At 43.4% G+C, this 18,718-nt stretch overlaps 1 protein-coding gene across 1 annotated transcript in view; it reads left to right on the top strand.

Annotated features, from left to right (window-relative positions):
- Window positions 1-18,718, top strand: part of Ankfn1 (ankyrin repeat and fibronectin type III domain containing 1) — a 387,857-nt gene that overhangs the window by 244,241 nt on the left and 124,898 nt on the right. Inside the window, exons 4-5 of the mRNA XM_051158275.1 lie at window positions 1,072-1,273; window positions 4,311-4,521. Coding sequence (XP_051014232.1) covers window positions 1,088-1,273; window positions 4,311-4,521 — 397 coding nt within the window. The 5' untranslated portion in view covers window positions 1,072-1,087. The remainder of the gene's footprint in view (window positions 1-1,071; window positions 1,274-4,310; window positions 4,522-18,718) is intronic.

Raw genomic sequence — 18,718 nt, 5'->3', positions numbered from 1 at the left:
ACTAAATTGGGCTCGGCCATCTTTCTGTCTTGGAAGAAGTTGCAAGTTAGTTTGAAAGGGTGCCTAAGGACATTTGAAGGCCGTGATGGTGGTATTCCATTTGTTGGCGAGAACATAAACCAAGGGTAGTTGCATTAGCACTACAAGTAGAAGATGTCCTCCAAAATGTGATAGAAGGTGGTAAGAAGGCGACTGCGCTTTGTTTGCTTTATTTTGAGAGAGTTCAGGGACTCTCTGAAATGCCTCAGAGGCTCCAGGGCAGGGAACGCACTATGCGCCACAGTGTACAGGCTAGAAATTGCATTTTTGCATTTACCCATGTAATACACACCATACAGCAGGCAACCACAGACTTTCTAGCTTCCACGTTTCTATAGCAATATCTGAATTATTGGTGGATTGATTTTGAAGTGATATGCCTGACCTCCCAGAAACTGACTTCAGGTTGGACATGAGGGGGGACCTACTAGAGATTTTAGGAACAATGGTCAAGTCCTTCTTGAATAAATTTTGTCAGTAATAGATAGCTCCCACCCAGAGTATCCGAGGTAAGCAGAGTCAGCCCTATAGATACAAAATCCCTAAGCACACTGCGGTAGGTAACCAAGCAGACACATTTAACTTCATAATTTGATTGTTACTCTAATGGGGTGGGGCACTTTCTTATCTATGCAATAGAGGTTATCATCTAGAAGGAGGGACATTTAAACACATAGCTTCATTTACATATGCCCACGATTAAACGTACCCCTTAGACACAACACTGTGGTACTTTTCTAATTGGGTAAGATACCAAGGTTTTAAGTGCTCCTGCATAAATGGATATTTTGTATGGTAAGTGGGTTGTCATTTCCTTCTTGCCACCAGTCAGCCTGGGGCATAGACAAACTGCTTCTTTTCCCAGGGTTTCCGTTTTCTCCTCTAACACAGGAAAAAGCTGGGGTTGGTGATCTCTGTGGGCCTTCCCAGCTGGAATATCACATTTATATCCAAGATTTCCAGACGGTTCTTGGAGGTGGTCGAGGTCTTTGTTGTGTCTAATCACCATGCATGCTGTTTTCCTCTTCTTAGGAACTGCCGCTTGAAAATGACCCAACAAATGCAGAATTTACACCTTTCTCAGTCAAAAAAACACAGTGCTCCATCGTCTCCCAATGCTGCCAAGCGCCTGTACAGGAACCTCTCCGAGAAGCTGAAAGGAAGCCACTCATCCTTTGATGAGGCCTATTTTAGAACCAGAATGGATCGGCTGAGTCTCAGAAAGACCTCGGTGGTAATAGAACTCTTTCTGCTCCCATGTCAGCTCCACTGTTCGACAAGTTAGTGAAGGTTTCACTTTTATACATGAAGTCCACTGAGACAGGACATATGCATATGCATGATGTCACACTACGTTTGGATTAGTGGGAGGCTTTCCCCCCTTTTTCTTAATTTTTTTCCTTAACTTTTTCCCTTACTACCAGGCCTATTAAACACATCTTCAAAATAAGCAGCTTGTGAGGGACAGAGGTGTGGACTTGGGGGTAGACTGCTTGCCTAAAATGTACAAGGTCCAGGTCCCTCACACACAAACACATAAACACGCGCGCACACACACACATACACACACACACACACGAACATACACTCAATTTGACAAATATGGAATGCCTCAGATTAAATGGACTTTCTAGGAACACCAGTGCTCAATTCAATAATAGTGTTTAAATAATTTATAAGTTTCTAATATGTATGTATACACACACACATGTATTTCACATACTTTTCAGGGGCATTCAAAACAGAATTCAGGAGTAGAATTCTATTTATTATATGATGGAGAGAGGACAGAAAAGAAAAAGACAGGAAAAAAAAAACAACAACAAACCAAAGATAGATAGAAAAACAAACATGTATACCAAAAGTTCAGGCAAACAGGCTCCATGAAATGAAGCCTTACATTCATTCTGGGTTCAAAGCAGACCAGGAGAGGCGGTCAGGTATGATGGCCCTCCCCCATTATCTGATAACTGAAAGAGTATCAGTCTATCAGGAAAAAGGAATAGCGTCCCGCTGCTAAATTGCCTGCCTGCATAGCTGCCATGCAAATGAGGTCGTAGCAAGTGGCACAGAGTCTATTACAGATGTTCTTGGTGGTCTTCTGCACTGGCGGCGAGTCAAAGAGGCAGGCACATAGTCACAGGGAAAGCAGGAGGATCTTTGCAAGGAGGCAAGGGCTCCATTTGAGATTAAAGCGGAAGTGACTCCCGGCCTTCCCAGATAGAAGCAAAGTTAGACTTTACAGGAGGAAATGACTTGAAAGGAATAATAAATCTGGCAGACAAGAAATTAGAGACACTAAGAACCATAAACAAATGCACACCAGAGACAGGGCAACATTTGGATTTTTGAATTCATTTGTTTTCAAATATGGTTTCTTATTTCACGCCCATCTTCTACGGGGGCTTACCTGTGGTTAAGCATCCGAGGCCCTTCGGTTTGGCAGACTGTAGAAAAACCACTTTTCTGTTTGGTGCAGTGTCGTGCACCAAGAGAACAGCATATACCACAACAGCCTTCTCCTCTGGGTCCCTATTGTCAAAACAAGCATTTGCATAATCGCTTCATATTTTCCCCAGGTTTTTATGCTGTGGCATGTGCTCAGCTGAAGCTGACTCATAAGCCTTGGATAGGGAAAATCAATTTTTGATGAGACTGAAAATAAAATCTTCCTGCCTAAATATTTGGTCACTGAAGATCTTCCACCTACCAATCAGATCCCAGGACTAGGCCAAGGCCAGTAGCATTTCAACATCTCTGAAGGCAAAGCAATTCTTAGAGAAATAATGCATAAATATAGACATAGGCTATGTCTCCATCTTCCCCAGTGAGCTACAAAAAAAAAAAAAAAAAAAAAAAAACAGTATTTGTGAAAATCCTAGAGATCTCTTTTGTTTGTTGTTCATCTATTAAAAAAAAAAAAAATCCCCAAAGAGTTGGATTGCCTGTGCTTTTTTTCTGTAGTGATTTGTATTTTCTAAATATTCAATCCCTGGTCCTCTTAAACAATTAGCCACTCAACACTGTAGCCTCCTGGGAAAACCACTTCAATCTGTCCCCTCAGCTCACAAATGCTAGAGGATGGAGTGTAATGGTCGGGGGTCTGGACTAAGAAAATGTGGGATTATAGCAGTCAGGGTACACATTAGTGGGTTTATTGTGACTGTGGCAAAAACACTTGGCAGTGACAGTCTAAGGGACAAAGGGTTTCTTTGGGACTATGACTTAGAGTCCATGGCCACTTAGCCTCATGCATTCAGCAGAAAGAAGATACTCAAGATAGAAATGCATGGTAAAGGTTACTCCTCAATCCTTGGTGGATGGGGAGCTGAAAAAAAAAGGTATACAGAAAGAGATCTAGGCAAGACATGTGCCAATAACATGCCCCTCGTGACCTATTTGCTCGCACTAGACCCCACCTTCTCCCTTTCACTGCCTCCCAATAATGCTAGCACATTATGAATCCATCAAAGATTTAATCCACTGGCTAGATCAGAATCCTTTAAATACCCCAAAAGGTATATCCAGAGGTGTCATTCAATGATCATCTGAGTATTTCTTAGTCCAGTGAAGCTGATGGTACTCATTAGCCATAGGAGAGTAGACCTGAGAATGCTGGAGTCAGCAGCCAACACTCGCAGGTAGTGTTGGGAATTGGCGAGCAACAACTATAGGTCAGGAAGATTACTCTTGTCACAGGATGGAGTCTGGGCTGATGAGACCAAGACTAGCGGTCAAGACAAGGGATAATAACACCTGAGGATGGAGAAGGAGGGAAAGACTTGAGAGAAATAAAGAAAGTGAACTATCAACACAAAGTAGTCATAAGTAAACCCACTTGTCCCCACATTATCTATGTCAGTGTTCACCCAGCTGACTTCCCAAAGGTAAAGTGAAATGCAATAAAACATATTAACATGATTAAAGGCCCTGCAAACAAAGAAGTAACTTGGCTTAATCTAGTGTTTAAGAACATCTTTTAGTAACCTAGCGAACAGTATCCCTTCAGCAGCAAATTAGCTATTGAGAGCTGATTTTCTCACTGGGCCATAAAACAAAGTACCATATCATCCCATCACTTTAATATGTCAGATCAGTGCCTTTTAGAAAACATGGGTGGACGGCCCAACAGATTGCTGACTTTGAAGACCATGTGATAACTGATAGTTCTGTATTCACCCACTTGTGTTTGTGTGACCCCCTGAAACAATCCTCAAAGTCCTGAGATACTGGCTGTGACATTGTACCAACCTGCTTTGCTTCTTCCCCAGAATTTCCAGGGCAGTGAAGCCATGTTTGAGGCCGTTGAGCAGCAGGACCTAGATGCCGTGCAGCTCCTCCTCTACCAGTACACACCAGAAGAACTAGATCTGAACACACCCAACAGCGAGGGGCTGACACCCCTGGACATCGCCATCATGACTAACAATGTGCCCATTGCTCGGATTCTTCTGCGGACAGGGGCCAGAGAGAGTCCACACTGTGAGTACACCTAAGCATAAAAGCCCGTGTCGTCCATCAGACCTTTGCTCTATGTCATCAAAATAATGTGGTTCACTAAAACACAGACCCAGAAATCCTTCATGTGTTTGAAAGACTTTGGCGCGAACATCGATTAGTGTTTGTCTGTCTAAGCACTTAATTGTTCCCTAATGAGAAGTAGATAAACGGTATTGAAAGGGAACCTTTCCAAATGACTTTTCTAAGAATTTAATCCAAGCTTTCAGGTATATGACACCTTCACGTGGTGAGGAGGAATGAGGAGGCATCAGAAGGAAATGGATGCGCAATGGTTTGTGTCTCTGCATCCAGTGAGTGCTTGGGTTCTACTCAGTCACTCAGCGAACACTTAGCGCAGTCTGTCCTGAGTCTAGGAACGCAGTGGCAAACTACATACACTCCCTGATTCCATAGACTGCTCGCATCCTAGCGGAAGAGACTTCCAATAAGCAAATGAGCTGACAAGCTACGACACAGATTCAAATAGTGGTAATGCTGTGAAGAAAACAGGACAAATCCGTAGCACGTGGTCAATAAGAGAAGGGCCAGATTTAAATAGGATTGGGCAAGAGAACCTTAGCTGATGTGGTGCCATATAACTGAAGTCCCAGATGATACAGGAAAGGAACCATGAGATGTGAGGTCCATTTGGGGAAGAATCGACGGTACGCAGAAGACTTGAGACAGAGAGAAAGGAAGCTGAGGTACTGCGATAGAGTAAATAAGAATGGCAACTGTGGTTGAAGTCACCGGGACCAGATAATACAGAGCCTGTCACCATGGTAAGACGTTTTCCTCTGATCTGGACACTAGCCCAAGGGGCATGTCCCATGAAAGTCTTCACTTACCAGGAAAGTGGGACAGAGGGGAGGACATCCTATTGGGACTTTAGGTGAGAGAAGCATGGGAGAATGGGGAAAGAAAAGGATCCAGAGGGTCCTAGAAACCTACAAGAAGAACATTATGACAGGCAGATCTGGGCCCAGGGGTCCCGCTCAAACTATGGCACCAGCCAAGGACAATGCATGCAGTAAACTTCAAAGCCCTACCCATATCTAGCCAATGGACAGGACGTTCTCCACAGTTGAGTGGAGAGTGGGGTCTGACTTTCACATAAACTCTGGTGCCCCATAGTTGACCATGTCCCCTTGATGGGGAGGCCTGGTGGCACTCAGAGGAAGGATAGCAGGCTACCAAGAAGAGACCTGATACCCTATGAGCATATACAGGGGGAAAAGGTCCCCCTCAGTCACAGTCATAGGCGAGGGGAGTAGGGGGAAAGTGGGAGAAAGGGAGGAATGGGGGGATACAATGGATGGGATAACTATTGAGATATAATATGAATGAAACTTTAAAAAAAAGAAAAAAAAGATGTTTTCCTCTGAAGAGTGATATGAAAGTCACTAAGTGACTATGAAGGGAAGGTGGTGGTGTGGTCTGTGAATTCCATGGTCTGTTTTACCTTGGAGGGTCACTGTGATGCTCTGTGAAGGGTAAACAGGAGAGAGGCAATTGTAGAGTTGGGGCAGTCCGTCAAGGGGCTACTTTAATGAGTGGTCCATGGAGCAGGTGCCAGTTACTTGGACTAGCATGACCAGCATGACAATATTGACCAGAGATGGGTATCAGGCAGATGACAGATAGGCAATGTGGTAGATGATAGTAGATACACAGATAGAAGATTGATAAGAGATAGACAGATATATAGACAGGATAGATGATTGACAGATGGTAGAAATGATAGAGGATTAATAAGTAATGTAGAGATAAGTGATAGAGATAAGTTACTGGTAAATTGAAAGATAATAGAGATACATAGAGCCACACACCATAAAATTCACTTGTTTTTAAAATTGTAATGTTCTTTAGCAATGCGGAGCCAGGAAAGCATCACCACAACCAACTTCAGAACTTCTTTACCACCCTATAAAAATCCTAGAGTCTGACTTCTTACTCTTTGACCTCCTCAACACCCCTAGTCCTACCTGGGGGGGACTCAATAGTCATTTTGCTTTTTTCACCAAGTCGCCTCTTCTAGACTTTTCACACAATGGAATCCTATGCAGTGTGGCTAGGTGCTACTGTGAGTACTTAACACCGAGGAAACCTTTAGTGCGTACAGCATCATGAGGTCAGAGCTCACATTACCTTCGGTGCAAATTCTCTGATACAACGACCATGGTAGCTCGGCGCCACGGTTGTTTTATGTTCCCTAAACAACTCACCAAACCGCTAGTTTCACTCACACTGATTCACTTATTTCCAGGTGGTAGGCCCCAGGAGCCTGAAAGATCAGAGGTCACATCTCAGCTGCTAGATTTCAGAAACCACCATCACCTAAAGAGTAGGTCTGGAGACAGACACACACATCAGGACACTATTTTGAAAATTCTAAACTTAACCAAGTCCATGTCAAAGAGCAGGAGGAGTAGGGGGTGGCTGCACTCTTCAGAAGAGCTACTCCTTCTCAGCATAATTTGAATATTCAGATGGAGGAGAAAGAGAAGGAGGAAGAGAGCAAGGAGGAGGAGATTACACTGAGAGGGATCTCTGTTGCCTTCTGATTCATTTGCAAGAATATCTATCCTTAAGAGCCAGAAAGAGGGGGTGGGGAGAGAAGTCAAGGGCCTGGACACAGAACGCAGACTAAGCCCCATTCTATATGAACAAGGAGACTATTCATGTAGATGTTACCTCTCCTTGTGCCCTGGGCTGGATGAAACATTAGTCCTCCTCACCTGAGACACTGCAGAAGTGTGCATTTTCCCTGCGAACTGTAAGACTCCCAATGTGCCAAAGCCCTTCCGTTTATAACTAAGCTTCCGTAGAAGCGCTCCGTGCACTGGGCGGGGGATGCACTGCCGTTAGCGGAGTACCTAGGTAGCATGCGCAAAGCCCTGGCTTTGATCTTCAGCACCCACTACCAAAACTGGATATGGTGGTGTGTGATGCCTGTAATTCCAGCATTTCAGAGGTGGGGGGGGGGGTGCGGTTACAAGGATGAGAAGTTCATGATTGTCCTTGGCAACCTGAGCCATAAGAAATGAACTCAAGAACCAACTATCTGGCAAACCCAAACCAAATATGCTGAAGATTCAAGGTTTTCTTTGCTCCCACTGGGATGATGACCACATTGTTATCACAAAGTTGCAACAAAAAGGAAGAGTAAGATAAAATGCTTAGGTCTCAGTCTCTGGGGAATAGGATACTTACGTCACCCTGCCCACCCAAGAAATCAAAGTAACATCTGCAAACTCAAATATATGTAAGATGACAAGTGTTTACTGAGTGTTCCTGAGGTCCCTGCATGCATTACTTCTGAATTTTAATACTAACCTTTCTCCATAAAATTTTAACACAGTTTTCAAGATCACTGACTTAGTTGTGATTATGAAAAAGGCAAGTGGTTGTCTTATTTAGGGTGTCTACTTCTGTGATAAAAAATCCATGACCAAAAGCAACTTGGGGAAGAAACAGTTTATTTCAGTTTACAGTTCCACATCATTGTCCATTATTGAAGGAAGTCAGAACAGAAACTCAAGGCAGGAACTTGTAGGTGAGGACTGGAGCAGAAGCTGTGCAGGCATGCTGCTCACTGGCTCGCTCTTTATGGCTTCCTCAGCATGCCTTCTTCTAGCAGCTAGGGCCACCAGCTCAGGCATGAAATCTGTGAGCTAGACCCTCCCACATCAACCACCAATCAAGAAAATGTCCCACAGGCTTGCCCACTGGCCAATCTGGTGGGAACACTTCACAGGTGAGATTCTCTCTTCCCAAATGGCTCAAACCTGTGTCAAGTCCACATTAAGCACACTGATCTAAGGTCACACAATTAGCAAGCCTAAATCCGCTGGATGCTAAGCCTGGGATCCTTCCACACAAACTTACTGTCTTTCTGAATAACCAACACAGAGGGCTATGATCAGTGGGCTCCTGTTTCTTTTCTTTTGAGCTATTTGTTGAAATCCTGTGGTGCATTTATTTGTTCCATTCTGTGCACTAGGGAGCCATTTGTGTTGGATAAAGGCAGGATAGAAGAACACAGTGTTTGCAGGAATTTTAAATTCACTTTCTAAATCAAGTACAAAAGAAATAGGATTGCTTCTGTCCAGGAGTATGAGGTTGCCCAGGAGAAAAGCTGCAGCCTGCTGTCTATAACCAGAGGCAAACACCTGCTGCAAACTACTCCCAAGCTGTAAAGGCATGACTTCAGAGAAGAAAAATTACAACAAAGTCTTAAATTCTTAGGATGCTTTACATCCTATTTAGAATACAAAAATGCTGTTGCTGGCTGAGGAGATGGCTCATTCAGTAAAATGTTTCGGGGCCTGAGCTTGATTGCAAAAACCCAAAAACAAAGGCAGGTGCCATCTTGCAGCCTTGTAGGCTCAGCACTAGGAGGAGGCTTAGGCTCAGCTCCCTGGGGTACACTGGCTCAGTCTAGACTATTTGATGTGCTTCAGGCCAATGAGACATGATTTCTCAAAAAACAGAAGGTATAAACCACCCAAAGAATGAAATCCAAGGTTGGCCATTGCCCCCCCCCACACACACACACAGCTACACACTTACTCCCACACACCCATATACCCTCTCATACACAAACAGGCACACACATACACTAAAATAATGCTCTTGTTGACCTCAGCTCACTTGATGTCTGTCACACCTGATCCTCCAAACTGACTTGTAAGGTAGGAGGTATTTCTCTTGTTTGACTGCCAAGAAACTATTAGTAAGAAAAGTCAAGCCGTTCACCTAGTGTGACCCAGCTAATGGGGCAGAGCCAGTATCTGAACCCAGACCTAACAGTCAGAATCCTGCTGTTACTCACCACTTGCTCCACTCCTCCCCTCCCTGCCTCTACACCGGCTTTTCTGGTTACAGCCCACCATGTCAAAGCAGAACGTCAGGTCTCCAGTGCTCATTTCCTTCCTTCTTTCCTCTGAGTAGTTGTTTTCTTCTCAAAACTAGCCCTATGCTCTTGCAGTTTCTGCCAGCCAACATGATTCAGAAGAAATGCTCCTGCTATTTGCCCCCATTTCTTAGCAAGAATCACAACACGCTTGCATTTAGTAGTTATCTCTAAGGCATGGGCCTTGGACTGCAGAGGTGGGTGAGGGTGTTTGTTATGCACATAGATTGACACTCAACCATGTACTTCTCCCAGTGCGTAGGGTAAATCCTAGAAGTTGCCGTTCAAAATTGCAGACTCAGACTCCCTGGTCTAATTAGACGATGAATCCACTATTTTTATTCACCAATTATTTTCTGTTCCTCCCTCCTTTAAGCAAGTGGTGCAACGCAGCCTATTAGCATATTACTCAAGACCCCAGTGGATGCTTAAAACTATGGATAGCATCATCTGTGTGTATGTCATCACTATATTTAACACTATTAGGTAATTACATGTAATGTTTCCCCTATACATACATAATAAGAGATTAACGATAACACTAGCAGTAAAATATAACAATTTAATATGATTACTTTCTCACTTTGGGAATATTTTTAAGGAAAATAAAGATTATCTTTGATCCCAAGAACTGCAAAGTCATGGAAGTCAATCTGATTCTTGGAGATGCCTGCTTCATGACTACATACCATGGACACAGTGTAGATAGCATGAACAAAGAGATGATTCACATCCCAGATGCTATGAAAGAAGACAGCACCAGATTTGATCATACTGCCCAGAACAGCACACAATTAAAGCCTTATGAACTGTTTATATACGGGATTTTTTTTTTTCACTGAACATGTTTGGCCCACAGTTGCCTGCAACACTCAGTCCTGCTGAGGAAAACATTGGCTGTTAACTAAAGGGGAATCCAACAGCCTGCAGCTTGGAAGAGCCCAGGAAATAGGCCAGAACCTGGAAGGCCTAAGCACAGGAACCACAGGACGTTCACTCTGGGCGTGGCTAACTTTCCAGTAGCTAAGACTCTGTGGAGCAGCTGCTATCTGAGAAAGCCTTGCAATGTAAAAAAGCCTTGTATATCAAAACTCCAACCAACCTCCTCTCTCTACCTAACTCGCCCTCTCCATCCACCAATCACAGCACAAGGGTCATGGAGGCAGAGCTGATACGTGATCGGTGAGAGTCTTCCCCAGTTGAGGCTGCCAATTAATTTGGTATCGTGAAAACCTGCCAACACCAGTCCTAAAGGCACCAGCTCCTTTGGATTCCTGCTAGGTGCACATCTGGTCCCACTCATGCATTTTTGCCTCATCCTTTAGGCCCAGTACCAAAGACATAATAGATACTCAGAAAACTTCGATAGAAACTTTAATCTTCTGAAACCTCCATCTATGGGAGGGAAAGATGTAAATTTCCTGGGAACTTATGCTTTGGGATACTTTGGGTTGCTTCTGTTCCTTTGATTTTCTAGGCACGGTTGTACAGTTTGACCATCAGTGGACCAGCAATACTGTGGGATGTTCCTCAGTGTGAGCTTTCCTTCTCTTCCCCTTGACTTCCATCTTCCTGTCTCTCCAGATCCCTCCAGGGTGCTAAGCAGTGAGCACCTCCCACAGCTTAGAAGCCGCCTGTGCCACCCAGGATCATTAAACTCAGACTTTGTACAATACTGCCACAGAGCTACTGTCACTTGCAGACAGTACAGACCCCTGTGCTGCAGTCCCAGCACACAGGATGTGCCCCTCATTTCTGCTGTAGCCAGGAGTCTGTGCTGGTGCTGGGAACGGTGCAGGCTGTGTCTAAGAGGTGTGACTATAAACTAATGAGGCCAGCTTTGTGTAAACAAACGCAGCAGAAAGTCTGCAACCCAAGCCAATGTTAGTCTTTAGCGGGGGCCCTCCTGGGAGACGCCACACTCACTCCAACTGTACTGCCGCTGCTCGAAACACTTTTGGGATTGTCCTCGGAGTCCGTGCATGAGAAAACCAGACTTGTTGATTAGTCACAGCTGATTTTTGTTCCAAAAATGGCATTGCCCAGCGTCATCAGTCTCCATGTTCCACGGACTAGGTAACTCTCAAAGGACTCAAGATCTGCTGCCATTAAGAATATGGGAAAATGATCCCTAAGTGGATCTCTTGAATGAGTTACATATTCTTATCTGCCTCATTAAAAGAAGAGTGTAAATCCACACCCCGTATGCTCCTCAGAGCTTGCCTCCTCCAGTACGTCACCCTGCTGCCCCTTGGGCATGCCACACTATCTTGCGACAGGAAGTTTGTACTAGATGTTCACTCCACTTGAGATGCTTGAAGGCTTCGAATCGCGATTTCTATATGTTCAACATCTTAACATCCGTATTTCCAGTGGAAGGCAAAGATCTTACCAAATATGGAGTGACTTGGTCCTATTTTATGTTCCTAAATAACTACTATCAGGAGGGCTCCAGTCTCGGTTCCAATCACCTGCTCTTCAACAATGATGGCTTCTTTCTTTTAATTTCAAGGTATTTGATTGACAGGGAAAAAAAGGTGATCAGCTTCAAAGCTTTAGGGTTTGACATTTGTATACGCCATGGAGTAATTACCATAATCAAATTAATTTGCACACTCAACATTGATCATATTGTACATGAGATCCCCGGGAACTTCTTAAGCTCCTAACTGAAAAGCTTGCGCCCTTTGATAGACACCGTCTCACCTCTCCCAACCTCCAGCACCTGGCAACCAACCTTCCGCCCTCCAATTCCGTAGTCTGGGCATTTTAAGGTTCACACGTGCATGTAGGCCTGTGGTCTGTCCTTTTGTGTCTGTAGCCTCTAGGCTCATCCATGTTATTGCAGATGGCAGGATTTCTTTCCCTTGGGAGTCAGCTTTTGCTTTGAATTTTTAAATATATCCCGCGTAGAATAAGCTCTCCTTGTCAAAACCTAAAACAGTTAGGCAAAGCCTGTGACCGCCTTTAGCGGTGTCTGTGTGTGCACGTCTTCGCCGCCTAGCTTCCTGTCACACATTCCCGGCATTCCTGCCGCTATCTGTTCAGAAGGTACCCATACTTTCCCCCGTTCAACACTTATCACCACACAGAGAAATAGAACCACCGAAGATGACAATTTTAAAATCAAATCCTTAGCTCAGGCTAAAATTCGAGTTTCTGGATTCAAGGAGTTCTGGTTTCAAATTCCACAGCTGATACTTTATAAGAAAAATCTGTAGCCTCTCCATGCCTCAGTTTCTTTATCCCTAAGACAGGTATAACTTTATGTTAGCTATCACCACCAGGTATTAAATTACCCACAAAACTTAACAGTGATGACATTTATCTCAGTTTATGTCAATTAGAAATGTGGCACTGTATTTAGCTGGATGGATGCTCAGGACATCCCTAAAATGACTATCACCCTGCAATTGAATTGAACTACAGGATCCGCCCCGTCACTCACTCAGAGCCACAGCTGGCAAGAACCCTGCATCCCTGGATACATGAGCCTCTCAAGTGGCAAACCGATGACATGCCAATTGGCTCTCCTAAGTAATAAGGTTCTAAGGTGAGAAAGATCAACCATGGCAGAAACAAGTGTCCTTTGCTGCCTAATCTCAGATGTAACATGCTAGCATGACCAACCCTGCCACGGGGTGCGTTTTCACACAGTGATGTGAAGGCCTGAAGAAGACAGAGGTCAATGAATCTGACTGGAAGGCTGGCTGCTACACTGTGAGTCGAGGACAGCCATGCATGTAGTGGAATAGACCTTCTCATGTCCTGGCGTGTTGTAGACACCCCCTGACTGCCCCTGCCCCAAATGTTACTCAGTAGAATTCTCACAAACAAACAAACAAAAAATCCAGGAGCCTCTGGCAAAGAATTTAAATGTTTACAATCTGCTACACGGTTTCTTGTGGCAAAATAAACAGTACCAGCAGTGTGGTACCCCCAACGCCACACCTTTCCAAGTTGGTAGAAATGTGTCGCAAAGCTACATTGTACACCATAGAAGTTAGCCACATGTAACATAGTCTCTTAAAATGTGCCTGGTCCATTGGCCAATGGGACATAGGGGAGATCTCTAAGATAAGGCCACACTTTGCAGCTACTGATTACTAGCCAAGGTGCCAAGAATAATATATATATATATATCCACAAGGGGAAAAGGTGTGGTCTCTCTAGCAGATGTAGATGGATACCCACAAGCATGAGAATGAAATCAGACACCCCCACACACACCATATAGAGAATAGCTCAAAATGTACGAAAGCCCTAACATGATACTGAACTATTAACACGCTGATAAAGACAAAGGGGGAGAACTCCAAGACCTTGGTCTGGACAGTGATGTCATGGACTTGACCCCAAAGCATGAATAACAAACCACAACAATAGATAAGTGGAGGATAGCATCAAACTACTAAAAAGCCACTGGACAGTAATGACAGCTCAGAGAAGAATTAAGCAAGAATGGGAGATATCTGTAAGTATATGTTTAAGAGAGGGGGAGTCAATGTCCAAAATATGGAAGGGATCCAATTTTTAAAAATCAGTTAAATGGGCAAGACTCTTGAGAAGACAGACTAAAAAGAAGATGTACACTGACGAACAGGAATGCAGAGAAGCACTCAACAACACTAAGGAAAAAACCACAAGATATAATTTTACACTTGTCAGAACTGCTTTTCTAAAAAGACAAAAAAAAAAAGTGTTGGTGAAGATGTATAAAGGGAAGCTTTTATGATGTTGGTGGGGAATAGAAGTTGGTATAAACAATTTAGAAAATATATGGCATTTCCTCTAACAACTAAAAATAGGTCTAAGGATGTGGCCCACTGGCAGGGCACATGCTTAACATATGTGATGTCCTGGGTTTGTAACTTGGCATTTAAAAAGAAAAAAAAAAAGCACTAAGAATAGTATTACCATGTGATCCAACAATCCACTTCTGGGTATTTACCCAAAAGATTTGCCATGTTAGTCAAACAGACGTCTGCACACCCATATCCTTGGCAGTGCTGTCCAGAGCAGCTGCATTACAGAAATCCACCAATAACCTGACTGATGGGGGCACGTGGTATGGACACACAATGGATACCTCTTCACCTTGATAAGAGAGGAAAGTCTGTTGGTGGTGACCACATAGACGCAACTGGAGAGCCTTAAGCTAAGCGAAATACATCAGGCATGGGAAGACAAATACCACATGACCTGATGTGTACAGGGAGCCCGAAACAATCAGATTCACAGCAACAGGGAAGAAAATAGGGGAGACCGAGGCTGGAGGGCAGGACGTGGGGAAGTGACTGTCGGAGGATGCAAAATCTCTGTTAAACAGAGGACTGTGTTGTCAATGTTTCCTGTATAGTCAATCATCTTGTGCACGCAAATTTTTCTGAAAGTGTAGTTTTAATGTCATTATCACCAAAAGTAAAGCTGTCCTGTGATGCAGATGCTTTAATTAGCCTTAATTTCACTACGTCACATCATAGTAATAAATCATAGAATTACTTCAGACCCTACCATTGCCTATATTTATAAAACTGTCAATTTCCAATAAAGCAACATTTATTTTTTTTTAAATGTATGTAGCCCAAACTGAAAAGCATTGGAAATATGAAATTTATACTGGCTTTAAAATGTTTAATATAAAACAAAAGACTAGAAAATGTCTAGGTTTATACTGGTTACATGTTGAAATATTATCATTTTGGATATGTTGAGTTGGCTGCAATACATTTTTAACCTAGTTTCACCTGTTTTTGATGTTAGTATGAGGAAACTGTATGAATGTGGCTTAGACTATAAGCTGTGGAAAGTGTGGAGAGGATCTCAGTAGACAGGGTCATTGTTCTCAAACCTGATTCAGACTCCCGAAGTAGACTGCAAAAACCTGTGGAGTGTTTCTTTTCCCCCTTGGAATTTAGTGAGCTCTGAGTAGAAGAGGCCATTAATGCTGCCTTCTTAAGGATTCACCAGTCACCTGGCTTGTATAACAAAAACTTTGTAGAGCCAGGGTCTGCAGCTGTGGGGTGCTTGCCCAGGTGTAAGAGGCCCTAGGAGATAAAAGTCCTGTAGCAGTTAAAATGAACCAATCACTGGGTCTCTACAACCTTTGTGACTGGGCTCATAAAGACTTCACATCTGGGGATCTAAGAGAGGCCAAAATGGGCTTTGATCGGACCTAAGTGTGGAGTCTCTCTCTACTGTAAGGGCGTCTTGAATTTCATACATCTAGTCACTGAAATGCCTGTGTCTTCTTTCTTTCTGCATTACTACCTTAAGCCAAGTTAGTTGCAGAACTGTTAGAAGATTGTCACTTGTGATCAACAAAGATAAATCTTATTAATTGCCCTTCTTGGTTGCCCAGAGGATATTGGCTCTCAGTGCAAGGTTTATACCGAAGTGACCTCATTTTCTCCTTTGCAATAACAGATAGCATTCACTTCGACATCATTTATGAGTGTGTTGTGTTTCTAAAAAGTATCTGGAATAGACATTTTTTAAAGGTCCAGAACAAGAGATTATTTTTGATGGAAAAACACCAAGCTATTTCATAAGAACAAGTACTTTGGTTTATGTGTGTGTGTGTGTGTCTGTGTGTGTGTCTGTGTGTGTGTAAAAATCAATAAGGGTAATATTAATAAAATTCTGTGTAGAGATTATCATTGATTTAGCACGGTTTGTGAGGTGGGTGCTGTTGCTAAGCTAGTTTTACAGGTAAGAGCCTTGTGGTCAGCATGGCAGAGTGACTGGCTAGAACCTTCTACTTTTTTTAGTCTAAACATACTTTTAACTATGTAAATAGGTCCAGACATAAACACAATGAGAAAAAACACAAGACTGTTTCAGAGAGATGATTTGTTTTATGTGATTGCATCCAGCACAGCAACAAACCAATCGATGAATTCATAAGCCAAGACATGTTGACCAAACAGTCAAGTGCACCTTCTACTAAGGGCACGGCTGCCCCACATCTAGCCCTTGATCACCACCCACAGCAATGAGCAAACAGCAGGATCTCAGGTGGAAGGGACCAAGTTTATTCACACTGTTCATAAATTTATTGCCATCGTGCAGGCAAAAAAAAAAAAAAAAAAGAAGGTGATCTGTGGATAACTATGGTGGTTGAAATCTAGAAATGAAATCTGAACATGTGGGACCATGTCAGCTGCAAAAATGGCAGTCAAATCTGGAATAGGGAGCAGTTAGTGATGCCAGGGCTCTTATGAATATTCATCATGTTTGGTTTAAAAATGCACAGAGTGTCTAGATGTGCATCAGCCAAAGAATGGGTGAAGAAAATGGAGAACATTTACACAATGAATTTCTCGGCTGTTACAAATATGACATCGTGAAATATGCAGGCGAATGGGTGGAACTAGGGGGAAAAACCATCCTGGGTGAGGTACTTACTTACTTATAAGTGGATATTAGCTGTGGGGTCAATGACAGCCATGCTACAGTCCACAGACCCAGAAAGGATATGTAGCAAGGAGGGATGCAGGGGTCTCCCTGGGACCACACATCTTTCAAGGATACCACACGATCTCTGGAACCACCACCCCCTTTCATGGATAATTCTTGGAAATAACTCCTTTAAAAGCCTATTACTAGTTGGAATTGGAGCATTAAAACTAATAAAAGGGGGAAAAAAAAACATTTGCTGGACAAAAAAAAAAAAAAAAAAGGTAAGGACAGGTGAAACTAAAAAACCAAATGGCTTTCTTAGAGAAATATAGCTTTTTGCATTAGTGCATTAATAGAGCAATAAAACAAAAAGTATTTATTTGTTCTCCATTCACACCTAGAAGTTGTACAGAGAAGCAGACTCTGAATTTTGGTAAGGCATAGATGTGTTGAGGAGACAAGTTGACCTCCAGTGTGTCAATAAACCTGGGCTTAGTATTTTTTTTAAAAAATGGCCCATTTCTGACAAAGACAAGCTCGCTCCTTTAGATTCAGAGCTTCTTGGGGATGAACGAGGCAACCTTACCAGGAAGAGTACACTTGAGAGGCTGAAAGAAGAGACATCTAAGCTGAGTATAAGGAACCTACTGTCGCCGAAATGAAGAAATTGTCTTAGAGTCGTGTTTATCTCATCAATAAGAAAGAGGAGAACGCTGGCTGGTGGTGGTGGTGGCAGCACATGACTTTAACCCCTATACTTGGGAGGCTGAGGCAGGAGGACAGCCTGGTCTACAGAGCAGAACAAGAACAGGGAAATGCCTAGCAATAAAAAGATATGTTCAATAGCAAAATGGCATTAAAAGCAAATATATTTATTTTTCCCAAAGAAATCAAATAAATTATTCCCTCTACTCCTCTATTAAAAATTGAAATTAGGGGCTGGAGAGCCAGCTCAGCTGTTAAGAGTGGGCACTTCTCCTGCAGAGGACCCACGTTCAGGTCCCAGCACCCACATTAGGGGTCTCACAACTGCCGGTAACTCCAGCTCCAAGGCACCCTGCCCCTACAGACACCCACCCGGAGACACAGAATAAACCAAAACTTTAAATGTCTCAAATTAGCTTGCATGTTGCCCTCATTCATAGTTTCAAAATTTATGTACCTGTCAGCAGGCCTCAGATCAGCTGTTGTTGGGGAAGGGTAGACGGTGGAGGCTCTGCAGTCCCTAAGCTGGGTTCCAGGACTTCACAAAGCCCATGTGAGCCCTTTCCCCATCACTGTTTATCTCAGGATTTAAACAGTAACCCTAATTGTATTATTTGAACACCAAGTTCCTGCCTCACCTCCCACCCCCATCCCATAGTTAATTAGCTGGGCAGGCCTTATAACGAATTCCCACTCTGAAGCACTGGGTGGTAGAAATACTGTTGATAATTAAACACCACAATAGCGGGGAGCCTGTTTCAGGAGCCCTGAAATGGTCTTGCCCCAGCCGGACAGGCTTGCCACACACCCACAGACCCTCTATTGTGCTAGCTACGGCTACTCAGAGGGACAGTGGCAAGGTTGGAGAAGGGACCAACTGCAAAGAGAGAGAAAAAGGCTAAAGCTTGCAGAGATCAGTTACATCCCGGACTCAAGAAGAAAACAGCCCAAAACAGTCAAAACAGTCAAAGTGGGATAGAGAAATCCATGATAGAGAGGAGTGGATGGGCAGGAAAAATCAACTGGGAAAAAAAAACACCCCATTTCCAACCAACCAGGCAAAATCTGTGCCAGTTACAAGCTGAAGAATGGCTGGAAAGCTGCAATATATAAATAATAAGCTGGTGCGTGTTCCATCTGACTTAGAGGGAGCTCTCT

Source organism: Acomys russatus, chromosome 16, assembly GCF_903995435.1.
Source record: "Acomys russatus chromosome 16, mAcoRus1.1, whole genome shotgun sequence".
Lineage (NCBI taxonomy): Eukaryota > Metazoa > Chordata > Mammalia > Rodentia > Muridae > Acomys > Acomys russatus.
Note: the sequence above shows the minus strand (reverse complement) of the source record. Positions and strands in the feature narration are given on the sequence as shown.